This window comes from Cydia fagiglandana, chromosome 13 (assembly GCF_963556715.1).
Source record: "Cydia fagiglandana chromosome 13, ilCydFagi1.1, whole genome shotgun sequence".
NCBI classification, from domain to species: Eukaryota; Metazoa; Arthropoda; class Insecta; order Lepidoptera; family Tortricidae; genus Cydia; species Cydia fagiglandana.
In genome coordinates this window covers 16,290,911-16,313,433 of record NC_085944.1, presented here as the reverse complement: position 1 = coordinate 16,313,433, position 22,523 = coordinate 16,290,911, and the positions used below count along the sequence as shown (strand labels likewise).

At 37.8% G+C, this 22,523-nt stretch overlaps 1 protein-coding gene across 1 annotated transcript in view; it reads right to left on the bottom strand.

The window, feature by feature from the left end:
- LOC134669904 (uncharacterized) overlaps positions 1-22,523 on the bottom strand; it is a 69,184-nt gene that overhangs the window by 3,833 nt on the left and 42,828 nt on the right. Inside the window, exons 27-30 of the mRNA XM_063527520.1 lie at positions 22,133-22,218; positions 21,581-21,662; positions 21,137-21,227; positions 9,147-9,252 (exon numbers count right to left, since the gene is read on the bottom strand). Coding sequence (XP_063383590.1) covers positions 9,147-9,252; positions 21,137-21,227; positions 21,581-21,662; positions 22,133-22,218 — 365 coding nt within the window. The remainder of the gene's footprint in view (positions 1-9,146; positions 9,253-21,136; positions 21,228-21,580; positions 21,663-22,132; positions 22,219-22,523) is intronic.

The following is a 22,523-nucleotide window of genomic DNA, read 5'->3' as shown; positions in this document are numbered from 1 at the left end:
TGTAGTGTATAATAAAAGTAGTTACGCCGTAGACACTTGTATCGTCGCCTAACAACGACTGAGCGGAATCTGAATAGGACCCTTGTTTGCTGCCCTTTCGTTACATTTGAGCAAGGTGAGGCGCAGAGTGCATAGTTTATATCAGTAGTACAGATAGTACAGATGAAGTGTATAATAAATGTAGTTACGCCGTAGACACGTGTATCGTCGCCTATCAACAACTGAGCGGAATCTGAATAGGACCCTTGTTTGCTGCCCTTTCGTTACATTTGAGCAAGGTGAGGCGCAGAGTACATGGTTTATATCAGTAGTACAGATAGTGCAGATGTAGTGTGTAATAAAAGTAGTTATAGAGGCACGTGTATCGTCGCCTAACAACGACTGAGCGGAATCTGAATAGGACCCTTGTTTGCTGCCCTTTCGTTACATTTGAGCAAGGTGAGGCGCAGAGTGCATAGTTTATATCAGTAGTACAGATAGTACAGATGTAGTGTATAATAAAAGTAGTTACGCCGTAGGCACGTGTCTCGTCGCCTAACAACGACTGAGCGGAATCTGAATAGGACCCTTGTTTGCTGCCCTTTCGTTACATTTGAGCAAGGTGAGGCGCAGAGTGCATAGTTTATATCAGTAGTACATATAGTGCAGATGTAGTGTATAATAAATGTAGTTACGCCGTAGACACGTGTAGTTATCGTCGCCTAACAACGACTGAGCGGAATCTGAATAGGACCCTTGTTTGCTGCCCTTTCGTTACATTTGAGCAAGGTGAGGCGCAGAGTGCATAGTTTATATCAGTAGTACAGATAGTACAGATGTAGTGTATAATAAATGTAGTTACGCCGTAGACACGTGTAGTTATCGTCGCCTAACAACGACTGAGCGGAATCTGAATAGGACCCTTGTTTGCTGCCCTTTCGTTACATTTGAGCAAGGTGAGGCGCAGAGTGCATAGTTTATATCAGTAGTACATATAGTGCAGATGTAGTGTATAATAAATGTAGTTACGCCGTAGACACGTGTAGTTATCGTCGCCTAACAACGACTGAGCGGAATCTGAATAGGACCCTTGTTTGCTGCCCTTTCGTTACATTTGAGCAAGGTGAGGCGCAGAGTGCATAGTTTATATCAGTAGTACATATAGTGCAGATGTAGTGTATAATAAATGTAGTTACGCCGTAGACACGTGTAGTTATCGTCGCCTAACAACGACTGAGCGGAATCTGAATAGGACCCTTGTTTGCTGCCCTTTCGTTACATTTGAGCAAGGTGAGGCGCAGAGTGCATAGTTTATATCAGTAGTACAGATAGTACAGATGTAGTGTATAATAAATGTAGTTACGCCGTAGACACGTGTAGTTATCGTCGCCTAACAACGACTGAGCGGAATCTGAATAGGACCCTTGTTTGCTGCCCTTTCGTTACATTTGAGCAAGGTGAGGCGCAGAGTGCATAGTTTATATCAGTAGTACATATAGTGCAGATGTAGTGTATAATAAATGTAGTTACGCCGTAGACACGTGTAGTTATCGTCGCCTAACAACGACTGAGCGGAATCTGAATAGGACCCTTGTTTGCTGCCCTTTCGTTACATTTGAGCAAGGTGAGGCGCAGAGTGCATAGTTTATATCAGTAGTACAGATAGTACAGATGTAGTGTATAATAAAAGTAGTTACGCCGTAGGCACGTGTCTCGTCGCCTAACAACGACTGAGCGGAATCTGAATAGGACCCTTGTTTGCTGCCCTTTCGTTACATTTGAGCAAGGTGAGGCGCAGAGTGCATAGTTTATATCAGTAGTACATATAGTGCAGATGTAGTGTATAATAAATGTAGTTACGCCGTAGACACGTGTAGTTATCGTCGCCTAACAACGACTGAGCGGAATCTGAATAGGACCCTTGTTTGCTGCCCTTTCGTTACATTTGAGCAAGGTGAGGCGAAGAGTACATAATTTATATCAGTAGCACAGATAGTATAGATGTAGTGTATAATAAAAGTAGTTACGCCGTAGACACGTGTATCGTCGCCTAACAACGACTGAGCGGAATCTGAATAGGACCCTTGTTTGCTGCCCTTTCGTTACATTTGAGCAAGGTGAGGCGAAGAGTACATAATTTATATCAGTAGCACAGATAGTATAGATGTAGTGTATAATAAAAGTAGTTACGCCGTAGACACGTGTATCGTCGCCTAACAACGACTGAGCGGAATCTGAATAGGACCCTTGTTTGCTGCCCTTTCGTTACATTTGAGCAAGGTGAGGCGAAGAGTACATAATTTATATCAGTAGCACAGATAGTATAGATGTAGTGTATAATAAAAGTAGTTACGCCGTAGACACGTGTATCGTCGCCTAACAACGACTGAGCGGAATCTGAATAGGACCCTTGTTTGCTGCCCTTTCGTTACATTTGAGCAAGGTGAGGCGAAGAGTACATAATTTATATCAGTAGCACAGATAGTATAGATGTAGTGTATAATAAAAGTAGTTACGCCGTAGACACGTGTATCGTCGCCTAACAACGACTGAGCGGAATCTGAATAGGACCCTTGTTTGCTGCCCTTTCGTTACATTTGAGCAAGGTGAGGCGCAGAGTAGATAGTTTATATCAGTACATATATAGTGCATAATAATTTTTTCATCGTATTTTCACGGAAACGTACGAACGTGTCTTGCTATTTCAGTCAGTCTCGGTACAAAAAAGTACTGAGCTTGACTGAAGTAGCATGACCAGACATAGGAATCCGCGGGGCAAATGTGATTTAAGACTTTACGTTTGCGCACTTATGGTACTAATTACAACAAAATTTAGGACTTACAAACTAATTTTTAACTATTTTGTTGTAATTAGTACCATAAGTGCACAAACATAAAGCCTTAATTCACAATTTGCTCTCGAATTCCTACGTCTGAGCATGACAAATACGAACGTTTCCCATAAAAATACGGGGAAAAACCATTATGCACTATATCTGTAGATCTATATAAATAATTTTCTGTAACAAATAGGTTTACATGCCACAAAGTCTCGCCAAAAATACTTACGAAACGTGTGAGGCAAAACTTGATGGGATTTCTAGTGGTCAGTAACCTATATAGTTCCACCGTACACCTTCGCGCTCCATCGTCAGATCAACGCAATAGAATCTACAAAATATAACCCTTTCCGACCGGTTCGATATAATCCTGCAAACTACTTTCAAAAAATCCTGTCCGCAAGCAAATCGTCTTTTCGAGCTCAAACCTATTCCAATCTAAACTGCAGATATTAGAGACACGTTTGAGTACTAAATACCGTAGGTCAATGGCATCAGTCGGTCGCAAGACAGTGGTGAAGATGGTGGCGTATTTTGGTGTGAGTAGTGACACACGTAAGTTCATAATTTCGTATAATTTTGGTATCGAAGTTGCTATTTAATACTTAATTATTACAGTAAAAGAGTTAGATGAGTTTATTAAGCACAAATTAGAGCAAAAATATGTTATTTAGGGAAAACTACATGCTCGTAAAAAATAAGTGCACGAATTTGTGGGTTCGGCCGTAGCTCGTGAATCAATTGTCATAACTATTTGCAAGTTTGTGAGTATCCGGCTTTTGCGCAAAAACTTAAATCACAATAGATAGCATATGTTTGATCCTTTTATAATATATTCCGTTTCTTAGGTTTGTATTTTTTAAGACGTCCATTAGAAGCCAGACAAATTCTTTGAATTTTGTGTTATGGTGACATAGGTATCAAGAGATGAGAGAAAAAGATTCGCTCAAATCGTTGATGTAACAGCTCCAGAATTAGTTATAAACTTTATTAAACACATGTAAATACTTTCTTTTTACTTGTGAATGAATCAATATTCATTTTATGAAAACTTTTTCAAGGATTACCATATGATGTAGGTAGTTGAATTGAGATTACTTTATAATTGTTGATTATTGTTTTCAATCATTCTATAATCGTTTCGGTGTTGATTCTTAAAGAGAACTATGATGATTATGTAAAGTTAAAGGCTTATTATTATACTAGTGTATTGTTGTGTAAAATGTTGCGTTTTTTTCATATCATTTTACAAATCCAAATGAATTTGCACGTTCGTGCATTTACAGATAAATCCTGAACGTCAGTTTCGTGCATGCGATTTTTTTTATGATGAAGGGTCGTTGGATTTTTTAAATCATTTTTTACGTGTATTTTATAACAAATGAAAACGGTTCACATGCATTTTTCATTAGTTTTTGCAAAATATTTTTCCCGGCTGTAAAGGGATAATGGTTAAAAACTGATTTTATTCTGGAGTGTAATCTTTTAGGTATAGAAGTAAGTACCGAAGTCAAAAGTCAACTTGCAAGATTTTATTTCTAACCGTGTATTAAAAAAAGTATATAAAACTTTTGTATGTTTGACTGCCATTTGTCGCGGTGAGCGTAGAAGCTGATGCTTTGCATGCAATCTCGCTTCACTCATCAGCATACCCCGGCCGGCGAGAGCAAAAATGCGTCTGCTCCTAGTGCTTAATTAAATATCGACATCCATATGTCGATAGAATAGTCGACTTTTAATTAAGCACAATTTATTTTTTAAACTGAGCCATTAGTATTTGTTATTTATTTCAACTTGATACCTCCACGCGTTTCTAAGAATAACCCTAAAACAATTTTCTATCAACATAAAATTATTATTTACACATACTTTTCACATACTCGTGACTAATAGACCTCTTTCATATCATATGTGTATTTCGCGATTATAAACAACTACTATTTGACATTGACTCAAATCAATCGGTGTCAATCGTAGAAATTACATTGAGACAAATTAATTTACCATCATTTAATTCATTTATATTATCGACCCGCCATGCCACGCAATAAGAAACAGTGTACTTGGTTAGCCGATTGTATATTACGAAAATTACATAAAATACTGAATAAATACAAACACTTGGTTTTAATTTTGTTTACAACAATAATTAATACTTCTGCATATCATAACGGTGGTCCAGTACATCGTGTTGTTTTTATCGACATCGACCAAAGTGTGTGTCCTCGCACTATTAAGCTGTCAACGCATTTTTGCTCTCGCCGGCCGGGGTATGCTCATCAGATCCAGGTATTAGTATGAATTGCCGTACTGTGCCATCATGAATAAGGAGATGATTGTTGAGGCCACGGTATTGGAAGCAACAAGTTAGTGCCATCATAACTTTATTTCGTATATATATATTTTTCGAATAGCATTATCCATAAATTATTGTCACTTGGCTTGGCTCAGGTATGCTTGTTCTAACTCGTCAGATATCAGTATTTATTGCCGTACTGTACATAAATATGTTTAGGTACTGCGCCATCATGAATATGTAGGTAGTGATTGTTGGGAGTCGCGGTATCGGAAGCAACAAGTTAGTGCCGCCATAACTTTGTTTTCGTATTGTACTGATTTTAGATATCGAGTTGTAATAAAATTACTTTACACCACACCAGTGCGTAAAGGCTCTCTTTATTCTTCAAAAACTGACGAGAACGTTGCATTTTATTCACAAGAGTTGCAAAGTTTGATGCTAATTTTGAGTTGTTTCCTCGTGTTGATTGATGAAATTGACTTTCATCTGATGATGTAAGTAGAATCATGAGATTGGAGAGATTCAAGGCACGAGGGATAAACAAACTTTGTTACCGAGTAAACACAACATTTCTCACCATACCAACGTTTTTGTTGTATAGCCTATATTGTGTCCACTGCTGGGCAAAGGCCTCCCCTGTATTTCGCCACTCGTCACGGCTTTGTGCATGCTCTCCATCGCTAGTACTAACAATAAGGGCCACCCCACATTTAGCGTCTTTCGAGCGTCGGCGTCTGGTAAGCGCTATGGAAAATGACGTCGCTGCGCAGTTGCGTCGACGTTGCGTCGAGCAGCGGCCATAGAGTTGTAGACGCCGACGCTCGAAAGACGCTAAATGTGGGGTGGCCCTAAAACATTACCTACCTACAAATCAAATCCAAAATTCCAAATGAACGCTATTAAATATTTATCAATTATCATTCGTCATCACTTAATTCAATTCTACCATCTAACTCAAAAATGGCATCAAATTACTTTGTGACTCTTGTGGATAAAATGCAACGTTACAATCAGTTTTTGAAGATCAAACGAGTCTTTATGAGCTGTAGTAAATACGATAATGGAGCATTCCACGGGCTGTCCCGTACAAACGCATTTTATTTCCTTGTTGCGACTTTTTTTTTCGACATTTAAAGTAGCCAATTCTTTTTCTGCGCATAATTTTGACCATTTGTCATAGAAAAGGAAACTCTTGTATCTGCAAATCTTCAGAAAATCGCGTTTGTACTGGACAAATGGTAGACAATTTCATGGAAAGCTCCTAATTCGTGCAAGTAACGAGAAACACATTGGCACGAGTCGGGGCTTTGAGTCTATTTGAAACTAATTAATTAATTATCGTAGTAACATGATCGTTATCTATCTCTGAGCCAAATTAATCAGCTTAAGCGGACGTTGAACTATGAATCTGAATTTGGTCGTGTACCTATGCCATGCCATTATGTTCTTTCTGTATGACTATATTGACTACTAGCAGAGAACAACCTATAACTCCGTATAAGATAAATAAAGTTAAGAAAAAAACGTGCCTCGGAAATCAAGAAAAAGTCATTCTCGAATAGATGGCGCACACACCTTTGGCCTATTCTCGGCTAGATGGCGTTGAAGAAACCGTTTGATATTTAACAATTTTAACACATATCAGTGAAAGAACATGGGTCAGTATGGAACAATAAAAATTAAAAATCATTTATCCGTAGGTGGGCGTTTTCAGAAATAAATATCGAAAACCCGATTCTCACAGATCCCGGTGTTTTTGGGTTCCTTCAACTCAGAATTACTAGCATATTCAATTCTGATGATAAAATAAAATGTCCCAAAAATTTGTGTGAAAATTGTACATTCCACTACGACACGCACATACAAGTGAAAATTTTTGTCATACTAAAACGTGACGTAATGGAATGGACATTTTGGGACATCTTTTTTTAATGGTGGGATGGAGAATGCTGTCGATTCTGAGTAGAATGAGCCCAAGAACGTCCAGATGTAAAAGAATCAGGTTTTCAATATTTATTTCTGAAAACGCCCAGGTAAACATATTTTGATTAATTTATACATTTTCAATTTTATTTTAAGTTTTAATCGTGTGTCGATAGATGGGAGTAAATGTACCGTGACTACAAAATTTACTTTGGCAATAGCCCTCTATACTATCTATTCTCTTTGCTACTAGCGACCCGCCCCGGCTTAGCACGGGTTAACAAATTGTACACCTAAATATTTCACAAGAATCACTCTATTGATAGGTGAAAACCGGATGGAAATCCGTTCAGTAGTTTTTGAGTTTATCGCGAACAAACATACAAACACACAGACAGACGCGGGTGACTATGTTTTATAAGCTAGTGATGTCTGAGAGTTGGCAACAATATAATTTTTAAGAAAAAAAAACCGACTTCTATGGGGCCCGGTGAAAGATTATGGTAGATGGTGCACTATGTAGAAAAGGAGGTAAAACCAGTACCTACTTTCTAGTAGCATTTCGTTTCCGTAAGGGTCGTAGTTATCTAGCCTAACCTAACCCACTTCTCTGATAGCAGTTCGGTTCTGTGAGGATCGCAGTTCGAACCTAATCAAACCCACTTTTCTAGTAGCATTTCGTTTCTGTAAGACTCGCAGTTCTAACCAAACCTAACCCACTTTTGTTCGGTTCTGTGAGGATCGCAGTTCAAACCTAACCTAACCCACTTAACGGCGCATGCGGTGCGGTGTACGGGAGTTTGAGCGGGAGGGGTTTGGCATCATCATACCCACATTTTATGGTAGGTAATCATAGTGGTTTATTTAGTTTAGGTATCATAGTGGTTTTCCGGGTCAAGGTCCGGGTCTCTGAGTCAGAGTCCGGGTCCGAGTCCCGGTCCAAGTCCGGGTCCGGGTCCGAGTCCGGGTTCGAGTCCGGGTCCGGGTCCGAGTCCGGGTCCGAGTCCGGGTCCGAGTCCGAGTCCGAGTCCGGGTCCGAACCGGATCCGGGTATGAGTCCGGGTCCCAGTCCAAGTCAAAATCGAAATTCGAAATCACCAAACATGTACTATGCGTCGTTGAAGAGTTCTGTTCTGATCATCATCAGCAGTTCCACTTCATCAAATGCGACAGTTTTTAATGTAAATGCTTGATTTTATGATGAAAATACAAAAAATTATATACGTATGCCTTTAAGATTTGAGGAGTTCCCTCGATTCCTTATGGATCCCATCATCAGAACTCGAGCTTGACAGAAATGTGGCTTAAAAACTAAACTTGCTTAACAAACATAACGAAGAGGACAAATCGCCAAACGTGAACTATGCGTCGTTGAAGAGTTCCGTTCTGATCATCATCAGCAGTTCCACTTCATCAAATGCGACAGTTTTTAATGAAAATGCTTGATTTTCTGATGAAAATACAAAAATCTCTATACGCATGCCTTTAAAATTTGAGGAGTTCCCTCGATTTCTCATGGATCCCATCATCAGAACTCAAGCTTGATAAAATTGTGGCTTAAAAACTTAACTTGCTTAACAAACATAACGAAGAGGACAAATCGCCAAAGGTGAACTATGCGTCGTTGAAGAGTTCCGTTCTGATCATCATCAGCAGTTCCACTTCATCAAATGTCACGTTTTTGAATGTATATGCTTGATTTGTTGATAAAAACATAAAAATCACCATATGTATGCCTTTAAGATTTGAGGAGTTCCGTCGATTCCTCATGGATCCCATCATCAGAACTGGATTTTGACAAAAACGGGACCAATCTGTATGCATATACATACAATCAAAAAAATATTTTTCAAAATCGGTCCAGTAATGACGGAGATATGAAGTAACAAACATAAAAAATAAATAAAAAAATAAAAAAAATAAAAATAAAAAACATACAACCGAATTGATAACCTCCTCCTTTGGGATTTGGAAGTCGGTTAAAAATAGTACCTATTTAATGGCTCCTCTACACGATGGGCCAGGGGTCCCTCTAACGCATAAATGCATCCCTTGGAGTGGCCGGCGCTGGACCATCGTGTGGAGGAGCCATAAAATGTTGTTACCGTTCTTGTGACGAAAGTGAACTGTACGGGCGTGTCCGGGAACAGGCCAGGCACCAATCCGAAGAATCCATTAGTTGTCAGTACTGATACCAGCTTCCTTTCTCCGCTGAAACCATTTTTCAAACAATTTTCTATTATTTTGTACTATGAATGAAACAAATATTACATGGAAAGTGGAAATTTAAGTTACAAGATTTGAAGCAATCTATACACAGTGTAGCTAAAAGTGTGTGATATAGTGATAGAGCTTAGCGAAAAGAAACTGCATTTTTGGCAGAAAGCAAGCCGCTTTGCCCAGTGATACTAGGGACCAATCTGAATGATTTCATCCGAGGAAACACAAATTTCATTCACTAGAATTCAAGATGGCGGACATTTTCCAAAATGGCGGCTGCAATATTTTAAAAAATTATAGACACAAAACGGCTGCACCGATTTTGGTGATTGATATATCGATCAATTCGTATTGACACCTGTAATTGAATAAAAAATATGGCATTTAAGAAATTAAAGATGGCGGCCGAATATTAAGAAAATTGTGTTTTTTTTCTTTAATTTTTTTCCTTCTAATTAAAATAACAACTAAATATTCTATAATATGATCACATATTCTTTAATTTAAATGAAACCTGATAATATTATCTGCAAAATAAAAAAATAATCTTAACAATCCGTTGAGTAGTTTTTGAACTATACGCATTTCAAAAAGCGCGTAACTGCCGTCCGAAACTGAGAACTTTGATGATTTAAAGGCAAAAAAAGAACTGAAAACATGTTTACTATATTTATTGAGCTATAAATTAATAAATAAATTGTATTTTCGCTAATTATTTGTGACCTTCACGGGAAAAGGTATGGCGGCTGGCGCTTACGTCGCTTAGCACCGGAATAGTATTGGAGCGGCGTTAATAATAGCGTAAGCGCCATCCGCCCTAAGATACCTATACCCGTGGGTTCAAATTTATTCCTCTTTATCATCTTCGTCCGATGTGTTTGAACAGAAAGAAAAGAAAATTCATATGAAATCAGAACAAAATATACCTAATATAATTAAATTAAATATATAGAGATGAACTACGCCAAACTGTCCCGCCCCTCCATTACTATTTCAATGTGTGTAGTATTGAAATAGTAATGGAGGGCGGGACAGTTTGGCATGATTTACGTATAAGTACCTTTCGTTTTTGCAGTTGTCTTTGCAAGTGCTGCATTGCACTGTGCAGGGTAGACCCACCCTCTGACACGTGCAGCGCATTGTTTCGCAGCCTTTTTTAGAGCCGCAATGGTCCAGGTATGATAATTCATGCCATATCTCCCTGGCACCAGACCGTTGCGGTTCACAACTGCCATTAGACGACTTCCAACCCCAAGAGGATGGCAATGGCACAGAGGCATCATGAAGAATCAGGTTTCATGGGCATATCATCTCATAAGTGGCCTGCTTGATATGTGAGACGGAGCGCGTGTTTATGTAATGCTGCCGATGTTGGTGGGATGGTGGTTACCAATTTATTATTAGTAGCAAATAGCTCCTTGCGTACCAAGTTGACCAACGAATGTGCTATTTGTGGGTCATATAGGTAGCAGGTGAACTTTTCCAGCATAGCCATGATTTCTTCAGGAAGGCTTTGTAATGGCTGCGATATTTCTTTCAAAGCTGGTGTAACTTAAGGGTGTGACAACCACGTTTTGAAGCAAGACTTCTTTCCTTTTGTATGAAAGTAAGAAGTGTCACACCCTGTAGAGGCGTGAAAGTCACGAAGAGCGGTTGATCTGTCAGGACCCAAAGTATTTGCTATTTTATGAACATCGACATAACGGCCTTTATTTGCAGTCCCAGTTAATAGCCATAACTCTTGCAGGCCACTCTCAATTTAAGTTTGATGAACGATATCTTTATTCTGTAACACCAAAACATCTGTATCGGAAGATCTAATCATAAATACGCCTAATTCCCTGTTTTGCCTGATCTTATGAATAGGAACACATGCGGAAGAAGCTGATGGCCGCATCGTACTTCACGCGAAAGATCAGGAAGAACAGGGAATTAAGCGTATTTTGATTAGATCTTCCGATACAGATGTTTTGGTGTTATTGATATCATATAATCAAACTTTAATTGAGAGTGGCCTGCAAGAGTTATGGCTAATAACTGGGGCTGCAAATAAACGCCGTTATATCGATGTTCACAAATAGCAAATACTTTGGGTCCTGACAGATCAACCGCTCTTCGTGACTTTCACGCCTCTACAGGGTGTGACACTTCTTACTTTCATACAAAAGGAAAGAAGTCTTGCTTCAAAACGTGGTTGTCACACCCTTAAGTTACACCAGCTTTGAAAGAAATATCGCAGCCATTACAAAGCCTTCCTGAAGAAATCATGGCTATGCTGGAAAAGTTCACCTGCTACCTATATGACCCACAAATAGCACATTCGTTGGTCAACTTGGTACGCAAGGAGCTATTTGCTACTAATAATAAATTGGTAACCACCATCCCACCAACATCGGCAGCATTACATAAACACGCGCTCCGTCTCACATATCAAGCAGGCCACTTATGAGATGATATGCCCATGAAACCTGATTCTTCATGATGCCTCTGTGCCATTGCCATCCTCTTGGGGTTGGAAGTCATCTAATGGCAGTTGTGAACCGCAACTGTCTGGTGCCAGGGAGATATGGCATGAATTATCATACCTGGACCATTGCGGCTCTAAAAAAGGCTGCGAAACAACGCGCTGCACGTGTCAGAGGGTGGGTCTACCCTGCACAGTGCAATGCAGCACTTGCAAAGACAACTGCAAAAACGAAAGGTACTTATACGTAAATCATGCCAAACTGTCCCGCCCTCCATTACTATTTCAATACTACACACATTGAAATAGTAATGGAGGGGCGGGACAGTTTGGCGTAGTTCATCTCTATATATTTAATTTAATTATATTAGGTATATTTTGTTCTGATTTCATATGAATTTTTTTTTCTTTCTGTTCAAACACATCGGACGAAGATGATAAAGAGGAATAAATTTGAACCCACGGGTATAGGTATCTTAGGGCGGATGGCGCTTACGCTATTATTAACGCCGCTCCAATACTATTCCGGTGCTAAGCGACGTAAGCGCCAGCCGCCATACCTTTTCCCGTGATGGTCACAAATAATAAGCGGAAATACAATTTATTTATTAATTTATAGCTTAATAAATAAAGTAAATATGTTTTCAGTTCTTTTTTTGCCTTTAAATCATCAAAGTTCTCAGTTTTGACGCGAGCCGCGCGAGCGGGCCGTTACGTACGGCAGTTACGCGCTTTTTGAAATGCGCATAGTTCAAAAACTACTCAACGGATTGTTAAGATTATTTTTTTATTTTACAGATAATATTATCAGGTTTCATTTAAATTAAAGAATATGTGATCATATTATAGAATATTTAGTTGTTATTTTAATTAGAAGGAAAAAAATTAAAGAAAAAAAACACAATTTTCTTAATATTCGGCCGCCATCTTTAATTTCTTAAATGCCATATTTTTTATTCGATTACAGGTGTCAATACGAATTGATCGATATATCAATCACCAAAATCGGTGCAGCCGTTATGTGTCTATAATTTTTTTAAATATTGCAGCCGCCATTTTGGAAAAGGTCCGCCATCTTGAATTCTAGTGAATGAAATTTGTGTTTCCTCGGATGAAATCATTCAGGTTGGTCCCTAGTATCACTAGGCAAAGCGGCTTGCTTTCTGCCAAAAATGCAGCTTTCGATGTAAATATCGCCGTAAGCCCTACTACTAATACTGATACTATTACCTATATGCCAAGAGTCAAAACAAAGAAAAAAAAAGAGAAAAAAAGAAAAAAGAAAAAAGAGTCAAAAAGACAAAAAGAAGAGAAGAGTCAAAGAGTGTGTTCCAAACTCGGAGGTTTTACGTCGAACGGGCATGCCAGGTATGGAGTGTCTGCTCATGAAAGGCCAACTGCGTTGGTGTGGGCACCTTGTGCGTATGGCCCCATCGAGACTGCCTAAGGCAGTGTTTTACTCTGAGCTAGCCTCAGGTAAACGCAAGGCTGGCGGGCAGTACCTGCGCTACAAGGATGTCGTAAAACGCCACTTGTCAGCCACCGGCATATCATGTGAGACGTGGGAGGAGCTTGCAACACGGAGATCGGACTGGCGAACTGCTGTCAATACGGGTCTAGATAACTTTGAACGCACTCGGCTTGAAGATCTTGATGCCAAACGCCAGCTCCGAAAATTTCGGCCCAAGCCCTCCTACAATTATACATACAACGCATCTGGACAGCTCTACTGTGTTTTGTGCTTCCGGACTTTCAAAACCAAATTTAGATTTGCAAGTCACGTGCGCGTCCATGCGCGCAATAGTTAAGTAAACCCCTTTTGAATAGCAGGTAATACTCATACTTAAATTAATAAATACAAAAAAACTTGTCAGGATGTCGCCGTCGACGGATACGTCTGGGAGGACATCATCATCATCATCATCATCATCATTACCTATATATAAACAATTTAAACATACTATTACTATATAACGAATATTTTTATTGGAAATCCAACTAGCTACGTTTAGGTACCTACTTACAGAGTACGAGTACATGTACCGTTCCATATTCTTCGTAAGAATAATGAAAATTAAACAGAATAGGAAATGTTCGAGACAACATAACAGAAAAATAAAAGCGCTGACTACGGAAGAATGCATTTTACAAAATAAAGGCGCAGAGCATTTCTGTAAAGTATTCAATGCGAGGTGGAAAATCCGCAGCTTACTCATATGTACAAGAGAAAGAAATGAAACAGAGTAACACCTTCATCTAACGACGCAAAGCACACGCAAAGTAAACTCTAGCCATTAGACAACACAGTATCAGAAGGATCTAAGCTGCGAGTGAAGTGCAGTTTGAAACTGTACATTATTATTAAGTAAATGCGTACATGACTGAGTGCATACACGGTGTAACATGAGGAAACCGAATAATATTAACAGCGTATTCCTGATCATATTTTGAGACAAAAATGTCATATAAACTTTTTTGATATTCGCCTAGTTTCAGATATAATATTAATTTAAAAAAAGCATGTTTTTATTGTTACATAGTGTAAAAGGCCTCTTTGAAGGTGATGTTCCTGCTATGGGACGTAGTATAAATATCCTTATTGATAGATGTCAAAAAGTGACAAGTAACACTTTGCAAAACGTAGGTTTTACGAAAAAAAATGTTAAAATCAATTTTAAGTGACAAGTTTACCAATAAAATAACATTTATTTTTTATGTACAAATACATTCAAAAAATTTAAAAAATAAAACAAAACAATGAAAAAATATTTTTTGGCGAAATTGACCTTAACTAATATAACATTTTTTCCTTCTTTTGGCCTCAGAAATGCGTGGTTAAAATTATTCGGTTTCCTCATGTTACACCGTGTATAGTTTTTAACACTGAATTAGCTTAGTGCGAGATTTGAGTTCGTTGTAGAATTCCGACACGATACTGATCTGTCAGTGTCAAAATGTGAAATTTCTTCAACCAAAAACTTTCCTTATAACTAAGAAGCGAGTCAGGCCGCGTAGCCAATATGCCGATCGCTTACGCTCCGTAGCGATCGAAACGCAACTGTCACTGTCGCACTAATATGGAAGTGTTATAGAGAGACATAATGGTTTTCGTTGTCGAAGCGATAGCAATTGTAACCTTGGCTAGGCCGGCACGTCGTAAATAATCGGAATCATGCTATTATTTAAGTAGAGTAACAAGTAGATCTCAACTGAAACCTATAACGGCAGGAGTTCCGCAAGGGAGCATATTGGGGCCATTACTATTCTTAATGTACATCAATGATCTCCCTAATTCTACGAAACATGACTGCATCTTATATGCAGATGACACTACCCTGCTTGTCAAGTGTGAAGATCCCGAAACGTTCGAGGAAGATATAAATAGGGCTATAAATGATATAATAACATGGCTAAATGATAACAATTTGAAGATTAATATATCAAAAACAAATTTTATACAATTTCACAATTACCGGTCCAATCATTTGCCGATAAAAGTACAATATAAAGACAGAACACTGGAACAAGTAGATACAACAAAGTTTTTAGGCATAATCATCGATGAAAACTGTAAATGGACACATCATATTGATTATTTATGTAACAAACTCGACCGCTTCGTATACGCACTGAAACGACTACGACAGATTGCATCAATAGAAACAGCGCTGAATGCATATCATGGCTATGTAGCTTCGGTTTTATCATTTGGCCTACTGATATGGGGAAACTCAGCCGACATAACTAGAGCCTTCCGACTACAAAAGAAATGTATACGTGCTGTTTGTGGAGCATGGTTCTTAGAAAGTTGTAGACCACTATTCAAGGAAATGGAAATTTTAACTCTGCCATCGATGTACATAAAAGAGGCCTGCGTTTTTGTCAAGACAAACCCACACATGTTCAAAAAAAGCTCAGAAGTATTTAAACGACAAGTGAGACACGAACATGCACTTTACATTCCTCTACAGAAGACAGACATCTACAGAAAAAATTCTTACTGCATGTGCATAAAAATTTATAACAAGATACCGGACAAATTCAAAGAATTACCAGAAATAATCTTTAAGAAAGAACTTACTAAGTGGCTAATTAATAAGTGTTTTTATAGTGTAAAGGAATTCCTATTAGATTAACATTTTATTACATTTAATTTATATTTGTTTGTGACTATTATATTAATTGAAATTTGGTAATTTGACATATAACTTGTAACATGGTGTATTTTCTATTTTGAATTCTGGTATTATGATAAGGTTATATTAATTGAATTTTGGTGTTTTGACATATATTTGAGATTAATTTTGATGTATTTATATTTTGTATAAGATAGGGTTGTGGTTGTCAATTAGTTTTAGTAATATGTTGACATTTTTACTATATGAATACAATGTGACAGAATTTTGCACGCCAATAAATGGCTGAATGTAAATGGAGACCAAAATTATCACCCTGACATCTTGTAATTATGTACCTATATTCTTGCAAATAAACATTTATCTTATCTTATCTTATCTTATTTATGAAGCGGGGCTCGCGACAGTAGTGAAGATAGCATTAAAGGTACCTACTGAAGAGCTCGTAAGCTGATTCGGTGATCAAATAAAACTTAAATCTTTAATTATTATTATTTTTTAATAATTGAACATGTAAAAATATTGAAAAAGTATATACACCGTGTTTTTTTTTGATTTCCGTTAATTTCAAGGGTGCATTCCTGAGCTTAAATTAAGTAACTTTCACAAAGACACCGATGTTCTAATTAAGTCCATTTCGGAGATAATCAATAATTTATTTTTTTCCTATAATGCCTCTACAAGCGTCTACACTAAATTAGTTGCTGCCTTTTTGCTTAGTAACAATAAATAATTCGCACTTGAAATCCTAAGTTAAAAGACCTTATAGCAGCTATTCGGCCTTTTTGGTTAGTATACTAGGACAAATTAAGATTTTGTCCAGATTTTCGACTAGCGTGCTAGTGTAAAAAACCGTATACCACCAAAAACACCGAATATACGGTTTTATAGATTAGTATTTATGGAAGAAATGGGAATAAAAAACAGTCACGTAGTTTAAATGTTTATTTATATACGAACTAAAAATGCCATACTACTAGGCTATTATTAAAAAAACAAGATCCAGCGATTATTTTTTGGATTACAATCTTAATTACCATACAAAATTAACACATAAATTGGGTTATTCCCACTAGTTACCATTAAGTTATTACCAGTGATAAGTAATGGGATTTGTTTTTCAGTAGTTACCACTGGTAAAAGGTGGGAATTTTTTCCCAGTAGTTACCACTACAATTTTGTTAGGGTTCAATAAATCCTCTATATTTATAGTATTCTAATTATACTGTTTTTGTTACTATAGAAATGTAAGAAAATGTTGGTGGTAACTACTAGGGAAAAAATCGCACTTTTTACCAGTGGGAAACAAACTTTACTGTTTACTGGGAAACAAATCCCATTAGTTATCTCTGGTAACAACTTGATGGTAACTAGTGGGAATAACTCGATTTATGTGTTAATTTTGTATGGTGATTAGGATTCTAATCCAACAAGTAATCGCTGGATCTCGTTTTTTAATAATAGCCTAGAACTTAGAAGTATAGTGTTTTTTGTTCATATAATAAATAAACATTTATTTAAACAACTGTACTGCAAAAAAATGTTGGTGGTATCTAGTAGGAAAAAAATCCCACCTTTTACCAGTGGTAACTACTGGGAAACAAATTCCAGTAGTTACTACAAAACTGATTTGATGGTGTACGGTCTTTCTGATTTTATTTGTATCATAGGCTAGATTTACTCGACACTACTAATGATATTACATATACTGCTAATGAGCATGAGCAACGAAACTTAAAAGAGTCCGCAATAAGCTCAGCCGAATTTTACTTCCCATCAAAACGGAGATTCGTACTTATTTTAAAACAAAGTGTTGGATTGTAATAAATTCCACATACAATGACATGAGGCATATCTATGCCAGTACCTAATTACTCTAATTAGTTTATATTCCAACAAAATTAATGAAATAGAGGAAAAATAAGTTTTGTATGAAAAACTTATATTCGCTGTATTTTTTTAACTATGGTATCTGAAGCTACACATTAATAAAATTACAGGCATAGATATACCTTATCCTTTCCTGAGTACAAAGTTTTAGAGCAATCTAGCTAATCGTTTTAAAAATGAGAGCGTAACTACAGTTGTACGGAGAACCCAGCTTGCTGCTGACTTAAATCTTAGCAAACATTTATCTTTGTAGGTGACCAGTTTTTGCATACACGTAATTCAAAAAATACATAATGTTTTACCGAATTCGTGGCATCTCTAATAGTTATTTTAGTTTGTTATCAATAGGCATGGAATCATCGAGAGTTTCATCGCACGATAATACGTTAGCGAACTATGTAGTCTACGTTAGCAATAAAATTAATACGAGTGTATTAATTCCTGCACATACTCTGTCATTTATTTAATTCTAAAACGCCTTTTAGCGGTTGTAATTAAAAATCAGATTCACAATAAAAATATTTTTCTATTAGATTACAAACTCATATCTTTGACTATTTTAACATACAACTATTACCTAATACACAAACATACCAACCTATTTTAAGATACATATTGTTTTTTTTATAAAACGTAATAGATAAAACTGTAATATATAAATACTATGATAAATAAAACGTAATATAATTTGCAGTAATTAATTTACGATATTTCTTATCGAAATCTATTGGTGCGATATGAACTAGATAAAACCTACTTAAGTATTTAATTTAAGTAAAATATTATATATATATGTATAATATTTTACTTAATTTAAATACTTAAGTAGGTTTTATCTAGTTCATATCGCACCAATAGATTTCGATAAGAAATATCGTATATATATATAATATAATATTATATTTAACTCTCAGTTGGTTTTCGGATGGACCCAGGTTCCATACAAAGATGCCCATGGTCCTATGTCCTGGTTATCTAAATAATTAGGCGGAAAATGTTATACTGGCCGTAAGAATTCTCATTAAATTTCCCTTTAAAACATTTTTCTATAAGATTTAAACTCTTCATAATGTCAAATACCTACTTGGCTTATAAGGAATTCAACCCGATACGTTTAGCTCTAATATCAATTTGATTTTATTTAAATAAAAGCAGCGAAACCGTCCAATGAATAAATAAAACTTAAACAACGTTTGCTGTAGAAAAGTACGTATGAACAATTTTACCATCACAAACTACGCTAGAAAGACGTATTTGCTGTCGAGCGGAAGTATTTGCGAGGCATTTTTAAAGTATATACCTTGATAAAAATGATAATACTCGAAGGTACTAATTGTAAACACAACATATTATTGATAACATATGATGGTAATGCAATAATAAAGTATTTTTTTAACCTTGGCGTTCGGTCAATATTTGGCGCGCAAAAAGCCACCTTCGCTCTAATTCCGGCAGCCACAAGCCTGCGCTTGCGGCTGACGGCTTTTACTTAGCGTAAAGGTGTCTTTCGGCGCGCGGGGAGCATGACGAAGGTTGGAGCATATACTGCGTTATAGACTAGTTAGACGCACTTTCAACCATTTTAAAAGTTTGTTTGCGTTTAATACGACGTCCATACAAAATAAGAAGAACGTATAACAGTTATACGTTTCTAAAGACTATTATGGTGACGTAAATAAGTTAAGTGATACTAGGCTAAAATGGCGTATGAGACATTTAAACAAAAAAAAATATTATACGATTTTTTAGACTAGTATCAGATCTAAAATTTTGCTCAAGATCCTAACCTTAAAGTGCGTATAGCGTCTTTTACGTATTTTTAGCCTAGTTTTTGGCTTATACGTTATTTTAGGCTAGACATGGTGGATAAGATTTTACGCAAACCAGAGCGTAAAAAAACGTATAGCTGCATATACGTTGTTTTAGCCTGGCTTTGTCAAATAGTCGCTTTTTAGACTAGGAACGAACGAAAATTAGTGCAAATACGGTCTTTTTACGATATTTTTCTCGAAAACTAAGCCACTTATCGGAAAACGGGCCAAAGTGGTCGATGCGTCTCGATCTCTACATTACGATTATCACAAAAAGTCCATTTTGGCAAAATGTCGAAAAACTGCCTTTTAGCTTAGGGCGGCAGACTTGCCTTAGGGCCGGTTTACATATCAATATGTGTTTAGAATGAGTTCATATATTTGCTACTAAACTTAAGTACAATCTCGGTCGACTGATGTATGAAATGACATTCATATGTCACAGATTTCAATTGTTTGGTTGAGTTAAATGTAATGCCCGTGTTACAACAACGCAACGCTATATGCTACATTTAATTACTTTTTAAACAAAAAAGAAATCCAAAAAAAAAAACAAAAAAATATTTTTTTTCCAAAATTAACTATGCCATTTAGTTCTCTTAAACGTACTTAACCATACCCCGAAGTTAACGGAATTCAATAAAAACACGGTGTATATGTATCCAAAAGAGGCCGTCATCTACTCACATACGGTAGGTAAATATCTGACTTTAAAGCTCTGGTTTCTTAGGATAGCGGTGCCGTCTTATAGCTGCTATACGCTAGCTGTTGCAGCCAACTCCATACATAATACTATACCATCCATATTTAGCAGTAGATTTTTTTATGGAGACATTGGAGACGGCCGTTATTATGACGGCACCGCTATCCTACGAAAACAAAGCTTTATTGCCCGACTCGCCATATAGCGCTGCGGCTAGTATAGCTATGAGGCTGATACTCTGTCACATTAGTTTACTCCTACCTTGCTGCGTCTGTCGACCATTTCTCGACTTCGCCCTCGTGTATAAAGTAGATACAGGCGAAAACATTGCTCTCCTGCATCAGTCATGAGGCTGACACTCTGTCACATTAGTTTACTCCTACCTTGCTGCGTCTGTCGACCATTTCTCGACTTCGCCCTCGTGTATAAAGTAGATACAGGCGAAAACATTGCTCTCCTGCATCAGTCATGAGGCTGATACTCTGTCACATTTGTTTACTCCTACCTTGCTGCGTCTGTAGACCATTTCTCGACTTCGCCCTCGTGTATAAAGTAGATACAGGCGAAAACATTGCTCTCCTGCATCAGTCATGAGGCTGACACTCTGTCACATTTGTTTACTCCTACCTTGCTGCGTCTGTCGACCATTTCTCGACTTCGCCCTCGTGTATAAAGTAGATGCAGGCGAAAACATTGCTCTCCTGCATCAGTCATGAGGCTGATACTCTGTCACATTTGTTTACTCCTACCTTGCTGCGTCTGTAGACCATTTCTCGACTTCGCCCTCGTGTATAAAGTAGATACAGGCGAAAACATTGCTCTCCTGCATCAGTCATGAGGCTGATACTCTGTCACATTTGTTTACTCCTACCTTGCTGCGTCTGTAGACCATTTCTCGACTTCGCCCTCGTGTATAAAGTAGATGCAGGCGAAAACATCTCCCTCCTGCAGCAGCACCCTGCCTGCAAAGGATTTAATATTGATTTGGAGGATTTGATGTTATGTAATTTGTACATACATACATATAATCACGCCTATTTCCCGGAGGGGTACGCAGAGACCCGTGTTGGAGGTAATGAAATTAATTTGTAATTGCATTCAGGGATCTCAGAAACGGCTCTAACGATTTTGATGAAATTTGGTGTATGGGGGTTTTCGGGGGCGAAAAATCCATCTAGCTAGGTCTATCTCTGGGAAAACGCGCATTTTTGAGTTTTTATATATAATATGCTTTGCTCGGTCTCCCAGATAATATCTTTATCCCACATATTATGTTGATTAAAATATGTTGTGAAAAACATTGCAATGATAATACCTGAACGGATAACGACCCTATGCAGCCTTGTAGCTAACTGCCTAGTAAAATAAGCTGGCTGCGACCTGAACAGAGGGATATCCTGCAAGTAAACAAAACGTTGATTAAGTTCTTAGGAACACCACGAAAAAAGAAATACTATGGAAAGTGTTCGGGCATCCGCTAGCTGGCCTAGTTTGTACGGCGTTGCTAACTGAGGGCCTACCGCGAATCACGTTGGACGTGTTGGCTCCCTGTCACACTTACGTACGAATTTACAAGTGCGACAGAGAGGCAACACCTCAAACGTTCGCGGTAGACCCTCTGGCGCGGACGCATGCGACGGATTTTACCTACAATGGCACCCGCGAATTGCAACCGTGCCAGTTAGCGAACGCCCTTTATCTAATGCGTCTTATGGCTCCTCTACACGATGGGCCAACGCCGGCCACTCCAATTGACGCATTTATGCGTTAGAGGGAGCAAGTGATATTGCTATCTCATGGCTGCGTCCCTTGGAGTGGCTGGCGTTGGCCCATCGTGTAGGGGAGCCATTACCGCATCAATACCTACCTGCAAATGATAAGCGTACAACGCCATGTATAGGTCCTCTCTGAGGCACAGCGGAGCTTCCACCACCAATTCGGGCATCCAGTTACCTGAGAAACAGGTATAGTAAATACAGGCAAACAATTTAATTTCTGTACCATTTTTTTGCACCAACGACCAGTGGACGTTGGTCTGACCAGACTTGCGCCGCTCTTGACTTCACAGTCCACATGGCTCTGGTGGAATTATAGGTACGTCAAAAAAATTGACATCGACTTATAAAAGCAATTAATGCCCTGTTTAATGTCCCAATGCCCTGTTTAATGTCCTAATTAAGAGTCTTCTTCTTTTTCAATCTATCGTTCTCCCGGCCTAGCGCCAGGGTCCGCTTTCCCACTCAATCTTCTCCACTTTG